General features: G+C 31.5%; 1 protein-coding gene across 1 annotated transcript in view; it reads left to right on the forward strand.

The window, feature by feature from the left end:
- The window catches only part of NCAM2 (neural cell adhesion molecule 2), a 515,517-nt gene extending 497,270 nt beyond the window's left edge, over positions 1 to 18,247 (forward strand). Inside the window, exons 16-18 of the mRNA XM_038581267.1 lie at positions 3,112 to 3,316; positions 8,681 to 8,800; positions 12,783 to 18,247. Of these exons, the coding sequence (XP_038437195.1) occupies positions 3,112 to 3,316; positions 8,681 to 8,800; positions 12,783 to 12,894 (437 nt within the window). The 3' untranslated portion in view covers positions 12,895 to 18,247. The remainder of the gene's footprint in view (positions 1 to 3,111; positions 3,317 to 8,680; positions 8,801 to 12,782) is intronic.
- Positions 18,248 to 19,203: the final 956 nt, after the last annotated feature.

The following is a 19,203-nucleotide window of genomic DNA, read 5'->3' on the forward strand; positions in this document are numbered from 1 at the left end:
AAGCAGATCAGTATGCTGGTTTAATGATAAAAAGGTCATAAATAAAATATTTATTATTTAAAAGCTAACTAGCTAAAACTAAAGAAAATAATGTGACTGTATTCTTAAGAAAATAATAAGTGTTTAATAAGAGAAAGTGTCCCACATTAGGGTGCTGATGAAAAAAAATATGCTTACAGAATAGATTAAATTTAGAAGATCAATTTTTTTCTAGCAAAATTTCATTTCCCCAGAATTTTATAATAGCAAAATAGTAGTAGCAGTAGTAGTAGTAGTAGTAGTAGTAGTAGTAGTAATAGTAATACTAGTGCTAATATTGCCAATATTTGTTAAATTTTTACTCTGCACTGGACAATAAATGTAGAGGTGTTAAGTACATTAATATGTTCACAACACTCTTTCCAAAACCCCATGACCAAGTTTGTGATTGTTGCTGTTTCTATAATTGTTCTCATTTTAATAAAGTGACATTGCAGCCTTGAGAAGTTAGCTGCCTCACTCAAAGATATACAGCAGTATGTGATGGACACCAGGTTCAGTGCATTTAAGTAGAAAGCCAGTCCTTTCATACTTAAAAATGGTGAATAAAAGGGTGCCTGGGTGGCTCAGATGGCTAAGTGTCTGAAGCTTGATCTCAGCTCAGGTCTGGATCTCAGGGTCACAAGGTCAAGCCCTGCATGGGGCTCTATGCTGGGGGTGGAGCTTACATTAAAAAAAAAAAAAAAAGGTAAATGAAGATTTAACAATGGGCCAGGTAGATCATCATTGACCCGGGGGATTTATTGTCTAGAACAGTGCTGCATGGGAGAGGATCCTAAGTGAAGCAAAAGAAAAGGCAATAGTTTATAACAGAAGGGTCATTTGGTCAATATATCCAGAAGGCCTAATGCCCGATCAGATTTCTATTTTTCAACTCCTCTTTTTTCAGCTTTAGTTGTTGAATCATGTGCAGTAGAGCAAAATGAATTTCCGTGGACTCTGAAAAAAAATTTAGCTTTATATGTAATCAAAGACATTTCATAGATGAATTGTCCTTATTATATTGTAATGGTACATTCAGGTAGGAATCGCGTATATTCAAAAAAGGATAATGGAAGAAAATGTATAAAATGATTCTCTAATTGTCAAAAGAAAGCCTGGTTTGCTTAATGTATTATTTTTATAGCTTGAGACGCTAGGTTTTTTTTTCAATCTTGCCTATAGATATATCTTTGATAAATAACATTTAGAATCTCACTCTCCATTTGTGTATTGGAACTTTGCAGAAAACTTATTTATCCTCCAACACAGTTATGTGTTTGCTTCCTGTTTCTCTTTATCAGAAGTAAAAGAACTATTATCAAAATTTCACTTGCTTGGAAGTGTAATTGCTTGGAAGTTGCAAGTTTGTTGATTTAAGACTTCAGGAATTCTTACCTGCAATTTCACAGAAATGCTATAGAAGTACCTCCATGTTCTAGCACAGGTGAACCACAAAGTCACCTGGGTAAGAAGCCAGGAACTATGTCACAGATAGAATGAATTCTTTTTTTTTTTTTTTTTTTAAAGAACATGCATTTCCTGGAGAAAAAAAATAAATATAGATGTCAGGCTCAGTCATTCAGTGGAAAAATCAACTAGGATTTATACAGGTCTGTCATCATCTAGCATCAGCTTGATTTAAAATGCAAATGAGTTACATTGATTCCTTTATATCACAATTTCTTCAAGTCACTATTAAAATATTATACCTAATTTTAAAAATATAACTTAGAAAAACTTTGTTTTACATAGCTATTTTTCAGAAGTGATTTTCTCCAAACTAAGTGTGCATCTGTCCCTATCAATTGCATTGCACACATCTTAGATATTTAAGATGCCATTATGATGCTGAGTAATAAATATATTTTATCATTAAAAAGGATAATTATAATTTTATAATGTTATGTAAGCAAATGTTAACTTAATTATGTTAAGAATCATTTTGAATAATTCTCTAACACTGTCTTACAATAATTATTTTCTTCCCTCAGATAGATAACAAAGTATCACCAGTTTAATCTCTTTCCATGGTACTTATTTTTGTGCCAACACTGTTGTGATTGTGTGGTCTAACATCAGTTTTGACTATAGGCATGAAACACTTGATACATCCTCACTTCCACTCTCCTTCTTGCTATTTCTACTTTGTCAGTCAGCATATTCCATCCTATTCCCAGTTACCTCTTTCATGGATAGTTTCTGTATGACTTTCAAGAATTTCCACAACCACAGGTCAAGGAAAAATGACTCCCATCGTCCCTAGCCTTCCCATGATACACTTCAGAAAGGTCATAAGTACCATAGCTCTGAAAAAGTTTGCTTCTAGTCTAATATGATTTAGTAAGATATTAGCTGAAAAAATATAAGTAAATCATTTATTCTAAAATGATGATTTTCAAAATATTCATACACAGATATTTTAAAATGTATTCTCTGTCAAAACAAAGTACTTGGAGTGCACATAATTTGAAAGTTCAAGGCTTAACTGAGATAATTCTATATGGAACATTTATTTAACCTTCTCCTACAGGAGTTTTGACTACATTTTCCTCTTAATAATGTGATGATCCATTAATGGTTATGAGTTTCTAATAGAGTACAGTTGGGGCTATAATAATATTCATTATCTTCCCCTTGGGAAATCAAAAAATATATTGGAAAGAGTGCTACTTAAGAGTATTTTTCTAAATGAAGTCTGAAAAAATATTTCAGGGACCCCTGGGTGGCTCAGTGGTTGAGCATCTGCCTTTGGCTCAGGGCGTGATCCCCAGGGTCCTGGGATCAAGTGTCACATCTGGTTCCCCATGGGAAGCCTGCTTCTCCCTCTGCCTATGTCTCTTCCTCTGTCTCTCATGAATAAATAAATAAAATCTTTTAAAAAAGAAAAAATATATTTCAAATCATTAACATGTCAGTTGCTTGAAATATTATTAGAAAGCCAGAGAATGGTTCCCAAAAATCATGAAATTAAAATTTACCAGTGACTCACTTTTTTCCTGTCTCTTTAGTTAAGATTTACTTTCAAAATAACTATCTATTTTTTTTTCTAATTTGGAGCTTAGTAAAATTATTTTCTTTTATTTTTTTAAGATACGCTTTTTAATGGTCTTGGGCTCGGAGCAGTCATTGGCCTGGGCGTGGCGGCACTCTTGCTAATCCTTGTGGTAACGGACGTCAGCTGCTTCTTTATTCGGCAATGTGGGTTATTGATGTGCATCACGAGGAGAATGTGCGGGAAGAAAAGTGGTTCTAGTGGGAAAAGTAAAGAACTCGAAGAAGGAAAAGCTGCATACCTGTGAGTAGCAGATATTTGCAGCAATTACATTACACAAGTGCCACAGTCAAGTTTGAATATTTTGCTCAGGGACTTTGCTGAGCAGAGTAAAGAGCTCAACTCTAAGATCAGTGAACACTACTGTCTGCTTTCTGATCTTCAATCTAATGACCTTAAATAATATAACATGTTATGGAGCCAAATGCTTTTGAAAACAGATTATTAAAAAATAAATCTTAAAATGGGATCCACACAAAAATTAGTTACTGTTATGATTTAAATATAAACAGATGGAAATATAGACAATGGTACAAATATATTTATCATTTCTTCCACCGTTTTTCAGTTTATGTTGAATAAAAGAAGGATATAGATGGTAATTTGAGTTAAAAACTTGGGTAAGCTGAGTAAAAATATGTATTATGCAAATTCCTTCAAGTGTAAGAGGCTACATAGAGGCTTCAAGATTGTATAGAGATGTTGTATGTGCCATGCAATACATTATTACAGATTCTAAACTAACTCTTCCAAATTTTGATCAAAAGATGACTATATGTTAGAATTTGGCACTCTCTGTGGCATCTCCTTCAGTTAGAATATGAATTCCAAGAAAATACACAGAGCAGAATACTATAGAAAACTTTTGTTATGTAAAAGATCAACTAAGAGGTTTTAATACTTTTTGTTTTGTTTCATGGCCTTTTGCTAGATTTTATCTAATATCAAAAACACAAAAGGCTCAATTAAAAAAAAAGAGGACACAGGAGAACATGCACATTCACATATAAACATGCAATGTTTATGTATATGTGTGTTTGCATACATATACATATATGTGTATATTAAACCCTGTAATCAAAAATAAGCATTCTTAAGAATTGAGAACATTTCCTTTACTTTTTAAATCTTAGTCTTTCTGTTCCACATCTAACACATACAAAAGAGTTAAAAGAATTTCATAGCCAACACCCATTTATCATCTATGTGGATTATAGAAAAAATATTTTATTTTATTTCTCTTATCACATATTTATCTATTCCCTCAATCCATTATTTTATTTTTTGCATTTCATAGTGTATCTATCCACTGAACCCTACATAATTCATTGACCTGCCTATCACTGCATGCAATTCAAAATGTGTCAATGTTCTCTTTAGGTAAAACTTGCATAGTGTAAAATGCACAAACTGTTCCATTTGATGAGTTTTGACAAATGTTTATATCTGTATAATCCAACCCCTATCAAAATTCAGAAATAGCATCATCCACAAAATTTCTCTCATGTTTCTATCCAGAAAACTAACATTACCTCACCCTGCCACAGGCTACTATTATTCTGATTTTTTAAATCATAAATAATTTTTAGCTGTTATAGAACTTGATAAAAATGGGTTCCTGTAATGTTGACTCTTTTGTATCTGGCTTCCTTCATTCAGCATCATGTTTTAAGATTCATTCATAGTGTTCTGCTTATTAGTAGTTCATTTATTTTTATTGTTGAGTCATTACTATTTGCTTCTCTATGCATACTTTTAGGCATCTACAGTCTCATGCACTAATTTCTAGGCTTCACAATATAGGAGAAACCATTCTTTAATAGCTGTATTGAGTTTTTTTTTTTTTTACTTTGTTTTGTTTTGTTTACATCTCCAAGCTTATTTCAATCCTACTAAGCAATTTGTCTATGACCATTTCTTATGGATTCTCTACAAGGGATATTTTCACCTCACAGGATTCTAAATCAGATAGTATACATTTTCATTTCAAAAACATTAGATTCATTTCAATATCAAAATGCCACCTACTTACTTGTTGGACAAAGAACAAACAGAAATCAGGCTCCACTTCACACTTTGAATCAGATAGTAATGTGTCCCATAGTAAATGTAGCGGGATCAATTCACTATCCAGCATCTCTTGCTAGAACAAAGTCTACTTTTAATAACTTGCTGTGCTTTTACATTATTACCTAAATATATATATATATATACCAAACTTAGTTTTAGTCTCTTTTTCACATATTAAGAGAACCATATATTATATAACATCATACATATATGATTTATATATTGTATAAAACCATGTATCACACACATATATGTATGTGTGTTATGATATGATATAATACATATATATCACTCATACAAATATAACTCAAAGCTTAATTTTATGTATCTCTATTCTTTTTGAACCACTGAGCAAATATTTCCTGGATAAATACTAGGTAATAAGCACTGCTATACAACCAAGCAGTAAAGAGATGACAAAAGTAAGTAAGAATTTTATTCACATAGAGTTCTTGTTCTGACTTATGAAGACAATAATAGGCAGTAACTAAAAAAGGAAGTGTTTAATAGCAATAAGCACTAAAAAGAAAAAAAAAAACAAAAATAGAGTGATAAATTCTTACTACAGATTGGGTCATGAGACGCCTTGCAGGGAAAATGAAGGAGGGTGTAGCATGAGTGATAGTGGGCAAGAATATAATAATCAGGGCAGGAATATCCTATAAGGTGGAATAATTAATACAAAAGTTGTTAAGGCAGAAATCATCTTACTATGTTAAAGGCCAATGAACATGAGTGATGCCAGTCAGAGAGAGTCTGGTACAAATGTCATGTTAGAGAATTACTAGATACCAAAGTATTAAATTTACTTCAGTCCAAGTAAGAAATATTTTTAAATAGAAAGCTCCTGTAAGTTTTTTTTAATTGATTTTATTTATTCATTCATTTATTTGAGAGAGAGAGTGAGGTAGGGTAGTGGTAGAGGATGAGGGAGAGGGAGAAAAAAATCAAGCAGACTCTGTGTTGCATGTGGAGCCCCATTTGAGCTGAAACAAAAAGTCAGATGCTTAACTGATAAGCAACCCAGGCATGCCCAATAAGTTTTTAAAGATTGCTTTAGCTACTTGTGAGGAATGCATTACAGAAAGGTTGATAGGTATAGAGGAATTATTTAGAATCAGAATGATGGAGTGGAAGGTCCTTGAAATAATCCAAATAAAAAATAACATTTTTTGAACCAAGGTATAGACATATAAAATGTATGGAGTCTAGATACAGCTGAGGTAGAGTCAAATACTATGTGTTGATTTGACTTTGGGGTGAACTAAAGAGAGAAATCATGTTTTTGTCTTAATTAACTGGAGGATATTGGTGACCATGTGCAAAACAATGAGGATATTCAAGTTCTGCCATTTATTTTTATTTCACTCTATTAATTGGTAATTTATCCATCAACACTTTGGTTTATAAGTCCTGCTGGGTTTAATTAACCTTAAAGACTTGGGAAGATGAAAACACAGGGTTCATTCCTTGCTTGTTATCCATCATAACTTTTTATATCATTATTTCCTGTGCTTTGAGAAAACAGTTTTCAAATATTTTTCAAATATTCAGTGTTTGATTTGGGAAAACATGATATATATTTTTCAAGAATATTACATAAAATTGCAATGAGAAATAGAATATAACTGATTTGATGGATTGGATCTCCACTGGCCTTTAAACAAGATCTGAAGCATTCTTAGACTAGTACTTTCATGTTATCACAATTAAAAACTATACAGCTTTATTATAGAATACGGTAATTACACACTTAGAGAATTCTTGTTTAAAGAGTATAAAGTTCCAGAAAAGAGAAATTAAAGTCCATAGCATACAGAATGACATTCGTGTAAAGTTATAGAATATTATATCATTTGGCTCTTGTAAATTTAAATTTACATTTATCTTGCATTCTTATCATGTATCTAATAAAAATGGTGAATGATTTCTATTTTATCAAACTGTACCTATACTCTTGCTTACCCAAGCATTAATTTGTGCAAATAAATATTTATTGAACACCTACATAGGCACCATTCTAAGCCCCAGAAATACAACTCTGAAGTAAAGCAAACTAGTCCCATCCATCATCTAGCTTTTACTCTACTGGGAAACACATTTCAGTTAAAAAACAACCAAATGGATGAATAAATAAATAATTTATGTTATAAATACTACATAAAAAGGAAAGGATTTTCCTGATTAGACTTACCTGAGCAAGCTGTAAAGGAACTAAATTATTAAAAATTAATAAGATGTAACTAGCCAAGGTGTATGTGTGTGTGTGTGTATGTGTGTGTGTGGAAATGGCTTTTCAATGTTCAGAGAGATATCCAAATCCAGCCCCCTTTACTGGCATGTGAGAGAAAGGAAATACATAACTCCAGTCCATTACAGCCATTCTGACTCACTTCAGGACAGAAGCCTGAGAAGCAGTTGTGACATTTACAGTCCAGGGGCAGAGACTTAATGAAGCCCAATGATAAGACTATTGAATGTACCCTCTCCACACCCCACTTTACCACCATGTTAGTAAATGCCTGTATTTAGCAGTTCCTTCTAACTAGTACATCATGTCCCAGTATCAAGAAAACTATAGATTATACTGAAGGCAAAAATCATTTTGAAGAAGCAGAACTAGCATCAGGGCCAGATTCAGAGGAGGGGAGGGATGTTGGAATTATGAGACCAAGATTTTTTTTAAGTATATGATTAATATGGTGAGAACACTGTAGGACAGCATGAAAGAATAGATGGCCTGTGTAGTAGAGAGATGGAAATTCTGAAAAAGAATCCAAAAGAAATGCTAGAGACCAAAAACATCCTAGTAGAAACGAACAATGCCCTTGATGAGCTTGCCAATAGACTAGACATAGCTGAAGAAAGAATCTCGGAGCTTTGAGAGATTTAAAAGAAAATACCAAATTTAAAAGCAAACAGAAGGGCACCTGGGTGGCTTGGTCAGTTAAGCGTCTGGCTTTTGATTTTGGCTCAGATCATGCATATGTTATGATATTTTTATTTAAGCTATTTTCTTGAAAATATGAATATCACATTATAGTTAAAATCATTCATATAATTCATGGAAACATTTAAAACAATAAAACATCTCATATATAAATTTTATCTTCTGAATTGTAATATAGGAACAATATTTTTGATGCTATATTTCAAATAAAAAATTTAAAGCATATGGCTAGTTAGAGGGAAAAGCTACTTTATGTCATAATTTTCTTTAGCAAACATTTTTTATTTATTTCACAAAATAAACTACACCATCAAATTTAAATTTGGACTTTTGTAAAAAATTAACATAGCTTTGAGGAGAAAAAGAATTCTAGACAAAATGGAACTTCTCCTTTCTATTTTTTCTGAGTGAAAATTATGTGGGTGAGATGAATTTAAATTAAAAAAATTGTTAGTGGTATTCTTAATCTGACTGTGTTGGACTTTTGGCAGAGGGAGGTGGGATTAAGTTGAGATGCTAAACTATGTTTCATAATGCTTCTATTTTTGCATTACATGAGTAAGGTTTTTTGTTTATTTATTTTTTAGGAAAGATGGATCAAAAGAACCAATAGTGGAGATGAGAACAGAGGATGAAAGAATCACTAATCATGAGGATGGGAGCCCAGTAAATGAGCCAAATGAAACCACACCACTAACAGAACCTGAGTAAGTAAATTCAAATGCTTAATTATTTTTGGATAAAAGTTAACATGATAAATTATAACATGATCTAATGATAACATGTTGTAATTACTTATAGCATATATTTCCAAATGACATCATTTGTAGAAAAATATTTCTTTTTCAAATAAAATACATGTGAATATCAAAAACCATTTTTTAAAAGATTTTATTTATTTGAGAGAGAGAGACAAGCAAGAGAGAGAGAGGGCTAGCATGAGTGAGGTAGGGAGGGGCAAAGGGAGAGGGAGAAGCGGACTCCCTGCAGAGTGGAAGCTGGACTTGGGACTCCATTCCAGGATCCTGAGACCATGGCCTAAGTGGAAGGCAGACACCCAACTGACAGAGCCACTCAGGTGCCTCTGTAAACCATTTTCTTACTTAGACATTTCATATGAAAATGTTATATCAATACCAGAGAAAATCAACTGTTCAAACATGTATTTATAATTTTATGTAAAATTATCAAAAACATGGAACATGTTAGAGTCAGATTTTCTTACACTTATTTTACTCTTTAAGAAAGTGATACTTTCAGGGCATCCAGGGGGCTCAGTCAGTTAAGGTTTAAGCATCCAACTCTTGATTTCAACTCAGGGTCATGATCTCAAGGTTGTAAGATGGAACCTCCTGCACTCAGTTGGGGAGTCTGCTTGAGATTCTCTCTCTCCCTCTGCCTCCCTGCACCCAGCTCATGTTCCTTCTCTCTAAAATAAATAAATGTTTGTTTGTTTTTAAAAGAATGTATACTTTCAAAATGTGATATCTGCTGAAATATAAAAAAAGGGTCAGGAAATAAGTTATTATTCTGAATATGAATATCACAATTTAAAATAAAAATTAATAGTGTGAAAATATACACAAGTGTACTTTAAAAGGAAAGAAGAGTCATTAGGAAGAGAAAGAAATACTGTTAAATTGTCTATCATTTTAATGTCTATATAGCAACTGGTGCTTGCTCTTCATTCAAGATTATATTATTTACTTCTTTCTACACCCATCAGAGGTCCATTGTAGACATAGCAGATATTTATTTCAACTACATCTGCAAAGAGGATGGACACATTCAAAGATGACGATGTTCATCAACATGAAAGTTAAAGTGATTAAAGTCAAAGGCATTATGAGGGAATGGTAATAGTATTCTATGGAATGTATTAGGTACCAACAAAACCATAGCTATCACATTATTCTTTAAAAACTGCTCACTAAAGTGACTTCTAAATTTTATTTTTTTTAAGGATCCCTTTTTCTTTACCAGCAAAGATTCCCTTGCAGAGAAATTTGATTTAGGCGTCTCATCCTGAATGGAAGGCTGTGAGTTGTCACAGGTGAAGAAAATAACTTGTTGCAGAAATTCCCTGATATCTGCTCTCAAGGGGCTGAAATAATTACTATTTAGAGAAATGCAAAGTACTACTATGTAGCTAAAATTTCAGTATAAATCCTCAGGTCATGTCAGTGACTGCATTTAGAGATTATTATCTTCTAAATTGAAGTTTACTCTTTAGAGGCAGCTTTTACAAGATGGGTTCTATAGTTTCCCCTTCAGAAATTAGAAGAATTTTAAATGAAGCAAAATATTACAAAACAAACAAATTTCTATATACTTATTAACACCTGCAATCAGATTGGTGTGTATGGAAACTAGCTAAGATCTGGGTTTTATATGTAAGCTATGAATCACTAAATTCTACTCCTGAAACTAACATTACACTCTATGTTAACTAACTGGAGTTTAAATAAAAACTTGTAACCACAAAAAAAAAAAAAAAAAAAAAAAAAAACACTAGCTAAAAAATATCCTTACATGTGGCAGGATAATATTTTGCAAAAAAAAAAAAAAAACAAAAATAAAAAAGATGATTTTATAACTACTCCAGTCCTCATTATAGAAAAGAAATAGTCAACATAAAAACAATAGAATTAACAGTAATCTTTAAAAACAATTTAACATAAATGTAAGTAGTGAAAATTATATATGCAAATATTCATCATCCAAGAATTAGTTGAAAACACTGGTTAATTACAATGTTACAGTTCTTCAAATAAGAGATATATTAAGCATTATGCTAACCTTTTATCCAAGCTCTAAATTTCTCTGTGTTTTGCTGCTTAGAAGTGACCCACTGGTTTTATCTTTTATTATGAATATTTGCAATATTTGGGAATGGGAGAACTGAAGAACTATGAAGGCATTATTATAATATAAATTAAAGAAACTGCCCTAGTAGGTACAAAGTAGATGGTACTTCATTCCCAGCAATGGGTTGTAGTAACTTTTACCTGTGACTTACTTTTGTTTGGTTAGTTTTCACTAATAGCTTTCATCTTCAGAATACAATACATTCAAAAATAGAAAAGAAATTACAAGTAAATCCCAGAGAAACTAACATAGTAACATTCACTGCACCACAAAATGATGACATTATTTTTTATGATGACATTAAAGTACAGAAGTGAACTGGAATTTGTTTTTGATGTGGAAAAAGTATTTTGTCAAGGGAGGAAATTTTACCCCCAAAGCCATGTACACAAGGCATAATTGTTAACCATTGAATTCAAGAGTGGTAGAAAAAATTATACACCTTGAATCATTGTCATGATAGTAAGATTTGTGAAGCTATCATAATATTTAGAAATAAAGGGGTGCCTAGGTGGGTCAGTCGAATAAGCATCTGTCTTTGGCTTGGGCCATGATTTTAGGGTCCTGGGATTGAGCCCAGCTTTGGGCCCCCCATGTAGCAGGGCGTCTGCTTCTCTTTCCTTCTGCCCCTCATGCTCCCCCTTCCTCTACTCGTGCTCTCTTTCTTGCTTTCTTAAAAAAATAAATAAAATCTAAAAAAGAAGAAGGAGGAGAAGGAGAAGAAGAAGAAAAAAGAAGAAGAAGAAGAAGAAGAAGAAGAAGAAGAAGAAGAAGAAGAAGAAGAAGAAGAAGAAGAAGAAGAAGAAGAAGAAGAAGAAGAAGAAGAAGAAGAAGAAGAAGAAGAAGAAGAAGGAAGAAGAAGAAGAAGAAGAAGAAGAAGAAAGAAGAAGAAAGGAAGAAAGAAGAAGAAGAAGAAGGAAGAAGAAGAAGAAGAAGAAGAAGAAGAAGAAGAAGAAGAAGAAGAAGGGAGCTTGTTTTTCTTAGTTATAATTGAAAACAACTTTCAAAAAGTGTGTTCATAGGGGATCCCTGGGTTGTTCAGCGGTTTGGCGCCTGCCTTCAGCCCAGGGTGTGATCCTGGAGTCCTGGGATCGAGTCCCGCATTAGGGTCCCTGTATGGAGCGTACTTCTCCCTCTGCCTGTGTCTCTGCCTCTGTGTGTGTGTCTCTCTCATGAATAAATAAAATCATAAAAAAAAAGAGAGATTCTTTCTCCTTTAAAAAAACATGCTCATAAATAATACCAAAATAACAACAAAAAATAATAGTGTCAAGAGACTAAAGAAAACATATATAGTAAATGTAGAAAAGTGAGAAAGTCCTTAAATGCATTTACTTCCATTAAGTTCCAAAGAATATAGCTAATTCACCCAGCTTTTGAATTCTGTAATAGAATATGGCAGCAACTTTTAACAGTTTTTGTTTTATTTTTAAACTGTTTTTATTTGAAAAAATGTATGTACTAGTAACTCACCTATTTGATATATAAAAATACTGGCTTGTTTAAATTCCAAACAATTACATTTTTCATACTAATGACTGTTTATCAATTCTAAGCCACCCTATAGTGAACGATTTGGTGCATGTAAATCTACAAATACCTCAAATGTCTCATTAATTGTTCTGTGCTATATCACACATTTACAATGGACAATATTAGCTAATTATTTAATTATTTTTCTATCAATTTTAACAAATCTGATTTTTTTTCATTCTAATAAGTGCGGGCATTGCCTTCTATAAAGCAATAATGTAAGCATTAAAGAATACCACATTAATTACCTTAGAAAATGAACTTCATTACTTTTATATTTCCTTCCAGAAAATTGCCTTTAAAAGAAGAAAATGGAAAAGAAGTCTTAAATCAAGAAACTATAGAAATTAAGGTTTCTAATGACATCATCCAATCAAAAGAAGACGACAGCAAAGCATAACACCAAGATCACAGAGGCTTGGGCAATGCTACAAAGAGCATTTGGATTGCAGTGACCCTATGACCAAAACTATTCCATTGACCTTAATTTCTTGGGAAACTTCTAGCTTGGAATAGCTTGTACACATATACATATGATCAAATATTCCTACCCATGGTCCATTACCTTTTGTTGTTGTTGTTATTGTTGTTGTTCATTTTGTTATGAATTTCAGTAGAGAGACCTGACTGGCATCAACTCTTGGGTATCAATTTGATTCTGTGATTGAAGTACTGCAATTTATTATACATCTAAAGTGCTCTGTTTCTTAAGAAACATATATTTCATTCAATGACCTCTCCAACCAACAGGGGTTTAAGAAAAAACAAAAGGAAAGAAAAACTTTGTGAGCTAAATGTGTAAGAAAGCCCTGCATGTTTTTCATTCTATCTTGGGCAAATAGATGATTAAAGTAGATTTCAGTTTAAGATGAAAACAGTTAATAAAGGTTACACTTTTTATCAGGAGAATTTCAGGGAACATGGGCTTGAAGGAGCCAGTATCTTTAGCAGATAAGTTGAGAGAAACTGGAAAATTCTTTTTAAGTTATAATTACAGTGCTATTTCAATGTTCATTTTTGGTAGACTAAAGTGCCAGATCAAAATTGTTACCCATTTGAACGAATATTAGTTGTGTGTAAAATTAGATTAGAAAGATTCCGTAAATCTCTCTTTATATATGCCATAATCACTCACAATGGATTACACAAAATAATAAATGTATTGCAAGTGAAAATATGATTTCTGCCCTCAGCTTCAAATAAAGTAAATTGAAATGGTAACAATATCAATGTTGTCTTGATATATTTATAAATATGTGATTATCTTTTACTTTTTAAATAATTTTATCAAAAAATAAGTCCTTAGTGTTGAAATACTTCAACTCGTATCCTCGGATATGCTTTTGGACCATTGTTTTAGATAATCATTGTTTAAAAATTCATTTTCCCAATGTTATAGGTCAATCATTAAATGTAATTGGCTACTGGAAATTAAGATCCTTAGTGGTTAAATTAAGAAGAAATCAACATTTACACATGCCATAAAAATGTCAGTGATAAACAATTGAATTGCCACTCTGTTTTTCTTCTTGATATTGTAGCTAGAAGTCATTTTAAAATTTTGATAAATAACTTTGGTTGAAGAGATTCCTTGGCTGTTCAACACAAACTTTCTAATGTTACTTGATAGGGCCTAAACCAGAATAAAACACTTATTAACTTCCAAGCTATGCAAGCTCCCAGAGGTAAAAGACTGAAATGTGATTTTCATTCATATGTGAGGTAAAATAAATGTATTTATGTTTATAAATATACATACCAGTTGGGAGCAGGTTTTAGATTATTTGTTATCCTAGAGAGCCAAAGGTTTCTTTAGGCCCCATTACATTCATAATCTTTAGTGTTTCAGGTGGTATTATAGCTCAAATATTGGCTGGTTGGGAAGTGCATACCAACAGAACAGTGAAAAAGAGTTTTAACAGTGCAGAGCAACCTGCTTCGCATGTCTCTCTGTAGAGATAACTTGATGAATACATCAAATGCAATATTAATGCTACTCATGAGCACTTTTCTCTACAAAGTGCTTGAAACTGTCAGACAAGGAGAGACAACTAATTTCACAGAACTTTAGTTATTAGCAGGACAGAATGTGTCCGTCTGCATGTTTGTGGACTAAACTCCAGCATCATTTTCATAATTCACAGGATTATAGTGCAGGAATATCCCCCTTGATATTTTTTTCTGACATATTCTGAAGAAATGCTGTGCCTCCCTAGGAATTTGAGTAGAAATTATCCACCTGGTCTTTTGATAGACTTGACTGTTGCTATCTATTTATGTTGGTTTGATCACCTCTTTGCTTTATTTGACGTTTTTTTCCCCCTTTTGTACCAATGTGCTGTAACTAGTCAAAGTACTTGAATTTATTTGTGCAAAGTAAACAGGCTTAGTAAAATGTCCATGAAGCAATAGCCATGAATGCTAACTTTTCCTGGATAGGGCTGGTTTTAAACTGATAATGGTGAAAGAATTAGAAAAACTGAGAAACCAGTTTAGCATGTTTACTATTATTATATTTGTGCTATATTTCAAGAGCAGAGAAATCATAATAAAGAACAAATATTTTTGTGTTTCCTCAGTTTGAAAGTTTGTCTCTCTCATTTCTTTGGACTTTCCATGTAAAGCAATTTACTTAAATATTTCTTTTATATATATATATATTATATATATATACATATACATATATATGCTGTTAAATTTCTTGCCACTAATGTGGAGTAATGATCTGAGGTTAGCAGATAATTTGAAACTAATTGTAGACAAACCGTTTCAAGTGCACTGTTTCAATTGTCTGAGTGGTCCTTATCTCTTGTCCTTGAAATCTATGCCATGCAGGAGCAAGGCAATACTGTGATGAAAAATAATAATAATAATAATAATAATAATAATAATAATGTTTCAATGGAATGCTCCAACTTGCTCTATTTTTAAAAGTTTCCAAACAAGAGATGCCTGTAGTAAATTGTAAAATATGAGTAAAACTGAAATAATCTGTTCTTATTTTCATTCTTATTCCAAACATGCCATATAACTGTATAAATGTTATTTTTACTGTCTGAGAGTGCTCTTAAATATTAATATAAAATGTCAAAAGATTTGACTGAATATAAGTGGGTTAAATAATCAGAACCCTATGCTAATTTAAACAAAGAAGAAAAAAGTAACTAAAAATATTGATATTTCTTGATAGGTAATGTGCAATTAGGCAATGACAATCTATATTCAACAACATATAGGAAGGAACAGTAATATCAGCATTTTGACACATTCTGTTTTTAAAACTGGCATAAATTAATGTGTCAACATATTTTACAATGATCTGCAAAAGAACTTAAGAATTGTGATTTCTATAGATTTGTTATTTTTGTTGATTGATTTATTGCCATTCTTTTGATGCTAATGCTAACATTAATGTAATGTTTCTCTAGTTTTCCCTTATTTTTAATATTAATAGTTATACATTTTTTCAAAGATGATTTGATCCAGCAAAGTTTACATGAATCTGAGTCTTTGGTTTAAACGTTTATATAAATAGGATTTTATTAATCAAATTATTTATTTGAGTGCCAACAATTAATTGTAACTTTATAATCAGACTTTTATTTTATGCTTCTTATTTTAAATAATTAAGATGTATTTGTGCCTTTGGATTAGCATGATATTCTGCTTTATTAAAGGAAAAAATCAACTGCAATCTTTATTGATTAATTTTGTTCATATCTGTGACACTTAAGTGGTACTGTCTTATTTACATTTAGTGAATAAGCTCAATTTAAATTATTTTACTTTGAATACAAAATCTAAATATAATAAATAATACTGTGCAACTTATTTCATTTATAACAAAGCAATTCCTTTAATGCACATGTAAAATATATTTCATTTTGTCTACACTATTGTTCTAGATAATAAATACATTCTAGATATTGTTAAAATTGAGTTCTACCACTTGTAAGACAAAGACAACATGATATTTTAGGATAGGGTAAATTATTTTAGTGTCACTTGGGTCTACATTATCTTGTACATTTATTTGGGGTTCATACATCATCCTTTATTATTGATAATCTAACCACTGATAAAAATATCTACAAGAGATATAATAGAAAGAATAATCTCCATTTCTTAAGAAATATTGGAATAGCATATTACAATTACTTATTAAAGTTGCAATGTTCTTTTTCATGAAGAATAATGTAAGTGCTCAATGTCAGTTGCTCATGGAGTTCTTCCTCATAATCATATCCAGAATGTTTACTCAACAAACTTTATGAGTAAGGGAAAATATTTTTTAAATGAATTGTTTGCATTATTTATATTTAGAGAGGAAAGATTTGCATCTTTGTGTTAATCCTTTGAAGCATCATTACATTGTCTCTCACACTGAAATGGCACATGGAAGTATTAGGGTATACTAAAATTAAACTATGTAAGGTCACAGAAATGAAGTACTTCAGTCCTGAAGTGAAAATCTTTCAAGAAAGCTTTCTACTCATGCATTTAATCATGTTCTGAGATGAAACAATGATATGTGTAAACGGGAAGCTTATAAAAAGAGCCTAGACGTAGTACTCGCTGAACACATACAATTTTTCCTTCCAGGTCTTTCCAAATCTCCTTTTTTAAAAATGCATTTACCTATGTAGATGCATTCTTTTAACAACACTATATGAGAATGCAGATTATTTCCCCTCTGAGATTTTTATAATATATATAATGTTTAATATTTGTTTGATAACACATTTAACGTTCTTAAAAATAGCTCATTATTCACTATAAAATTTTATCAATAACTTAAATACCTTAGCTGGTACCACCACTTTAGTTTTTTTAATATAATTTTCAGGTTTTTGGCCATGGACGTTCATAATTATTAATATAAAAACTGCTTATATAAATTTAACATTGCCATTTTTTTTAATCTAAAATAAAAACATATAATACACTAAAAGTAGCATCTGGTTTTAGCCTTCTTTGGGAAAAAATAAGCCATGCAATGGCTTGGAGCATTTCAAATCACAACCAGGCATGGGAGACTAAAGAAACAAAAAACTGAAAGAATCAAGAAAGGCAAACTGAATTCCTATATTTAGGATAGATTGGAAGGATGTAAGTGTGAGAAGTGGTGGACCAGGGACTAGGAACACCACTTAGATAAAAATTAAGGCCAATTATACTGGTGCAAAGAGAAGACTCAATTAGATCCAGAGAAAAAAGTTAACTTAGAACCTAATAACCTAATATTCAATTTTGCAGATAGGATTTATTTCAAAAACAATATGCATTATATAAAATGGTACTGTTAAGAAAAAACATATTTGTTCCAATTCTTAAAGGAATGTTCATGGTTTAGCATTTTTGCCTCTAAACTGTGTTAGGAATATGTGAACTTCTTACAAATAAAATTAGAAAACCTTTTTGTTCCCTTTTGGTGTATGAATTCTATGCTGTGTTCAGTATGCATAAAAACATACTTTTCTTTAACGTATATATCCATTCAAATTCTATATTCTTAAGTTAGCTACCACGAAGTTTTCTTATTGTTTCAATATAGTATGTCCCTATGAAATGCTGTATATATATGTCTAAACTGTAAAAATTATACTGCAAATGTTGAAGTTTTGTATTTATGAGAGACATTGAAAGTATGGCTTACAGTATATCAAAATTGTCACTCTTCACCATTTGTATATTAATAGTAAAGATACTTTTACTTTAATAAAGTGTTGCATTTATGTTTATTTTGAATAACATCTCTGCATTGAGTGAGCTTATGACTTGACATTTCTTTTTTTTCAGATATTTTCATTTTTAAAGAATTTCCAAATTTATCTCTATACATTAAAAAAAAGGAATACTTTCTGCCATTTTGCCCTATGCTGAATCACAATATTTTGATAATAAACGGTTGGTAAGAACAGTACTTAAAATCAAACCAGCAGCATTAGCACTTGGGAGTTTGTTAGAAATGAATATAAGTTTCTGGACCTCACCCCAGACCCCCTAAATTAGAAGAATCTGGGAAGGGCTACAGGAATTTGTATTTTAACAAGCCTTTCTAGTAACCTAATGCACACAGAAATTTGAGAGCGAGTGGATTGGAGACACATTTGGGTGACAATCTAGAAGTAAAAACTTCTAGTTCATGTTGAAATTTTACTTCTCATTATTATATAGATTATGTTCAAGCAGGACTTCACAAGTTATAAGAGAAGCCAGTCATTCTTCACATGCTTTTATAAGGTGTTTTCATTTTTTAACCAGTGTAAAGTTCAACTTATTCTTAAAATGAAAAAAAAAATTAAAGAAAGGAAAGCAAATACCAAATTTTCACAAGGGAACAATTCTCAATATAAGCCTTACAAATACCACAAAGTACATACATATGTAGAGTAAAAATAATATTAATAGTTGGTCAAGAATGAAAAAAACTTTATATATGGTGCTTGTTCTGTCAGTTACCCTGTATTTCATTAAAAGAACAGTTATAATAAAATACAAAATATACCATGAGAAAGAGGCTGAAACAAAGTCTCTGATATATGATAAAAATGCATCAGGTAACTCTGTTAATATTTTAGAGAACTTCTTCTATTTCTTTTTAATCTAAGCTATCACCTACTATAATCCTCTTTATTTGTAATATAGGTAATGAATGTATGTCTCCTAAGAATCATGTCATATATGGAGTCAGCACTTTAAATTTCTT

This window comes from Canis lupus, chromosome 31 (assembly GCF_011100685.1).
Source record: "Canis lupus familiaris isolate Mischka breed German Shepherd chromosome 31, alternate assembly UU_Cfam_GSD_1.0, whole genome shotgun sequence".
Taxonomy (NCBI): Eukaryota; Metazoa; Chordata; class Mammalia; order Carnivora; family Canidae; genus Canis; species Canis lupus.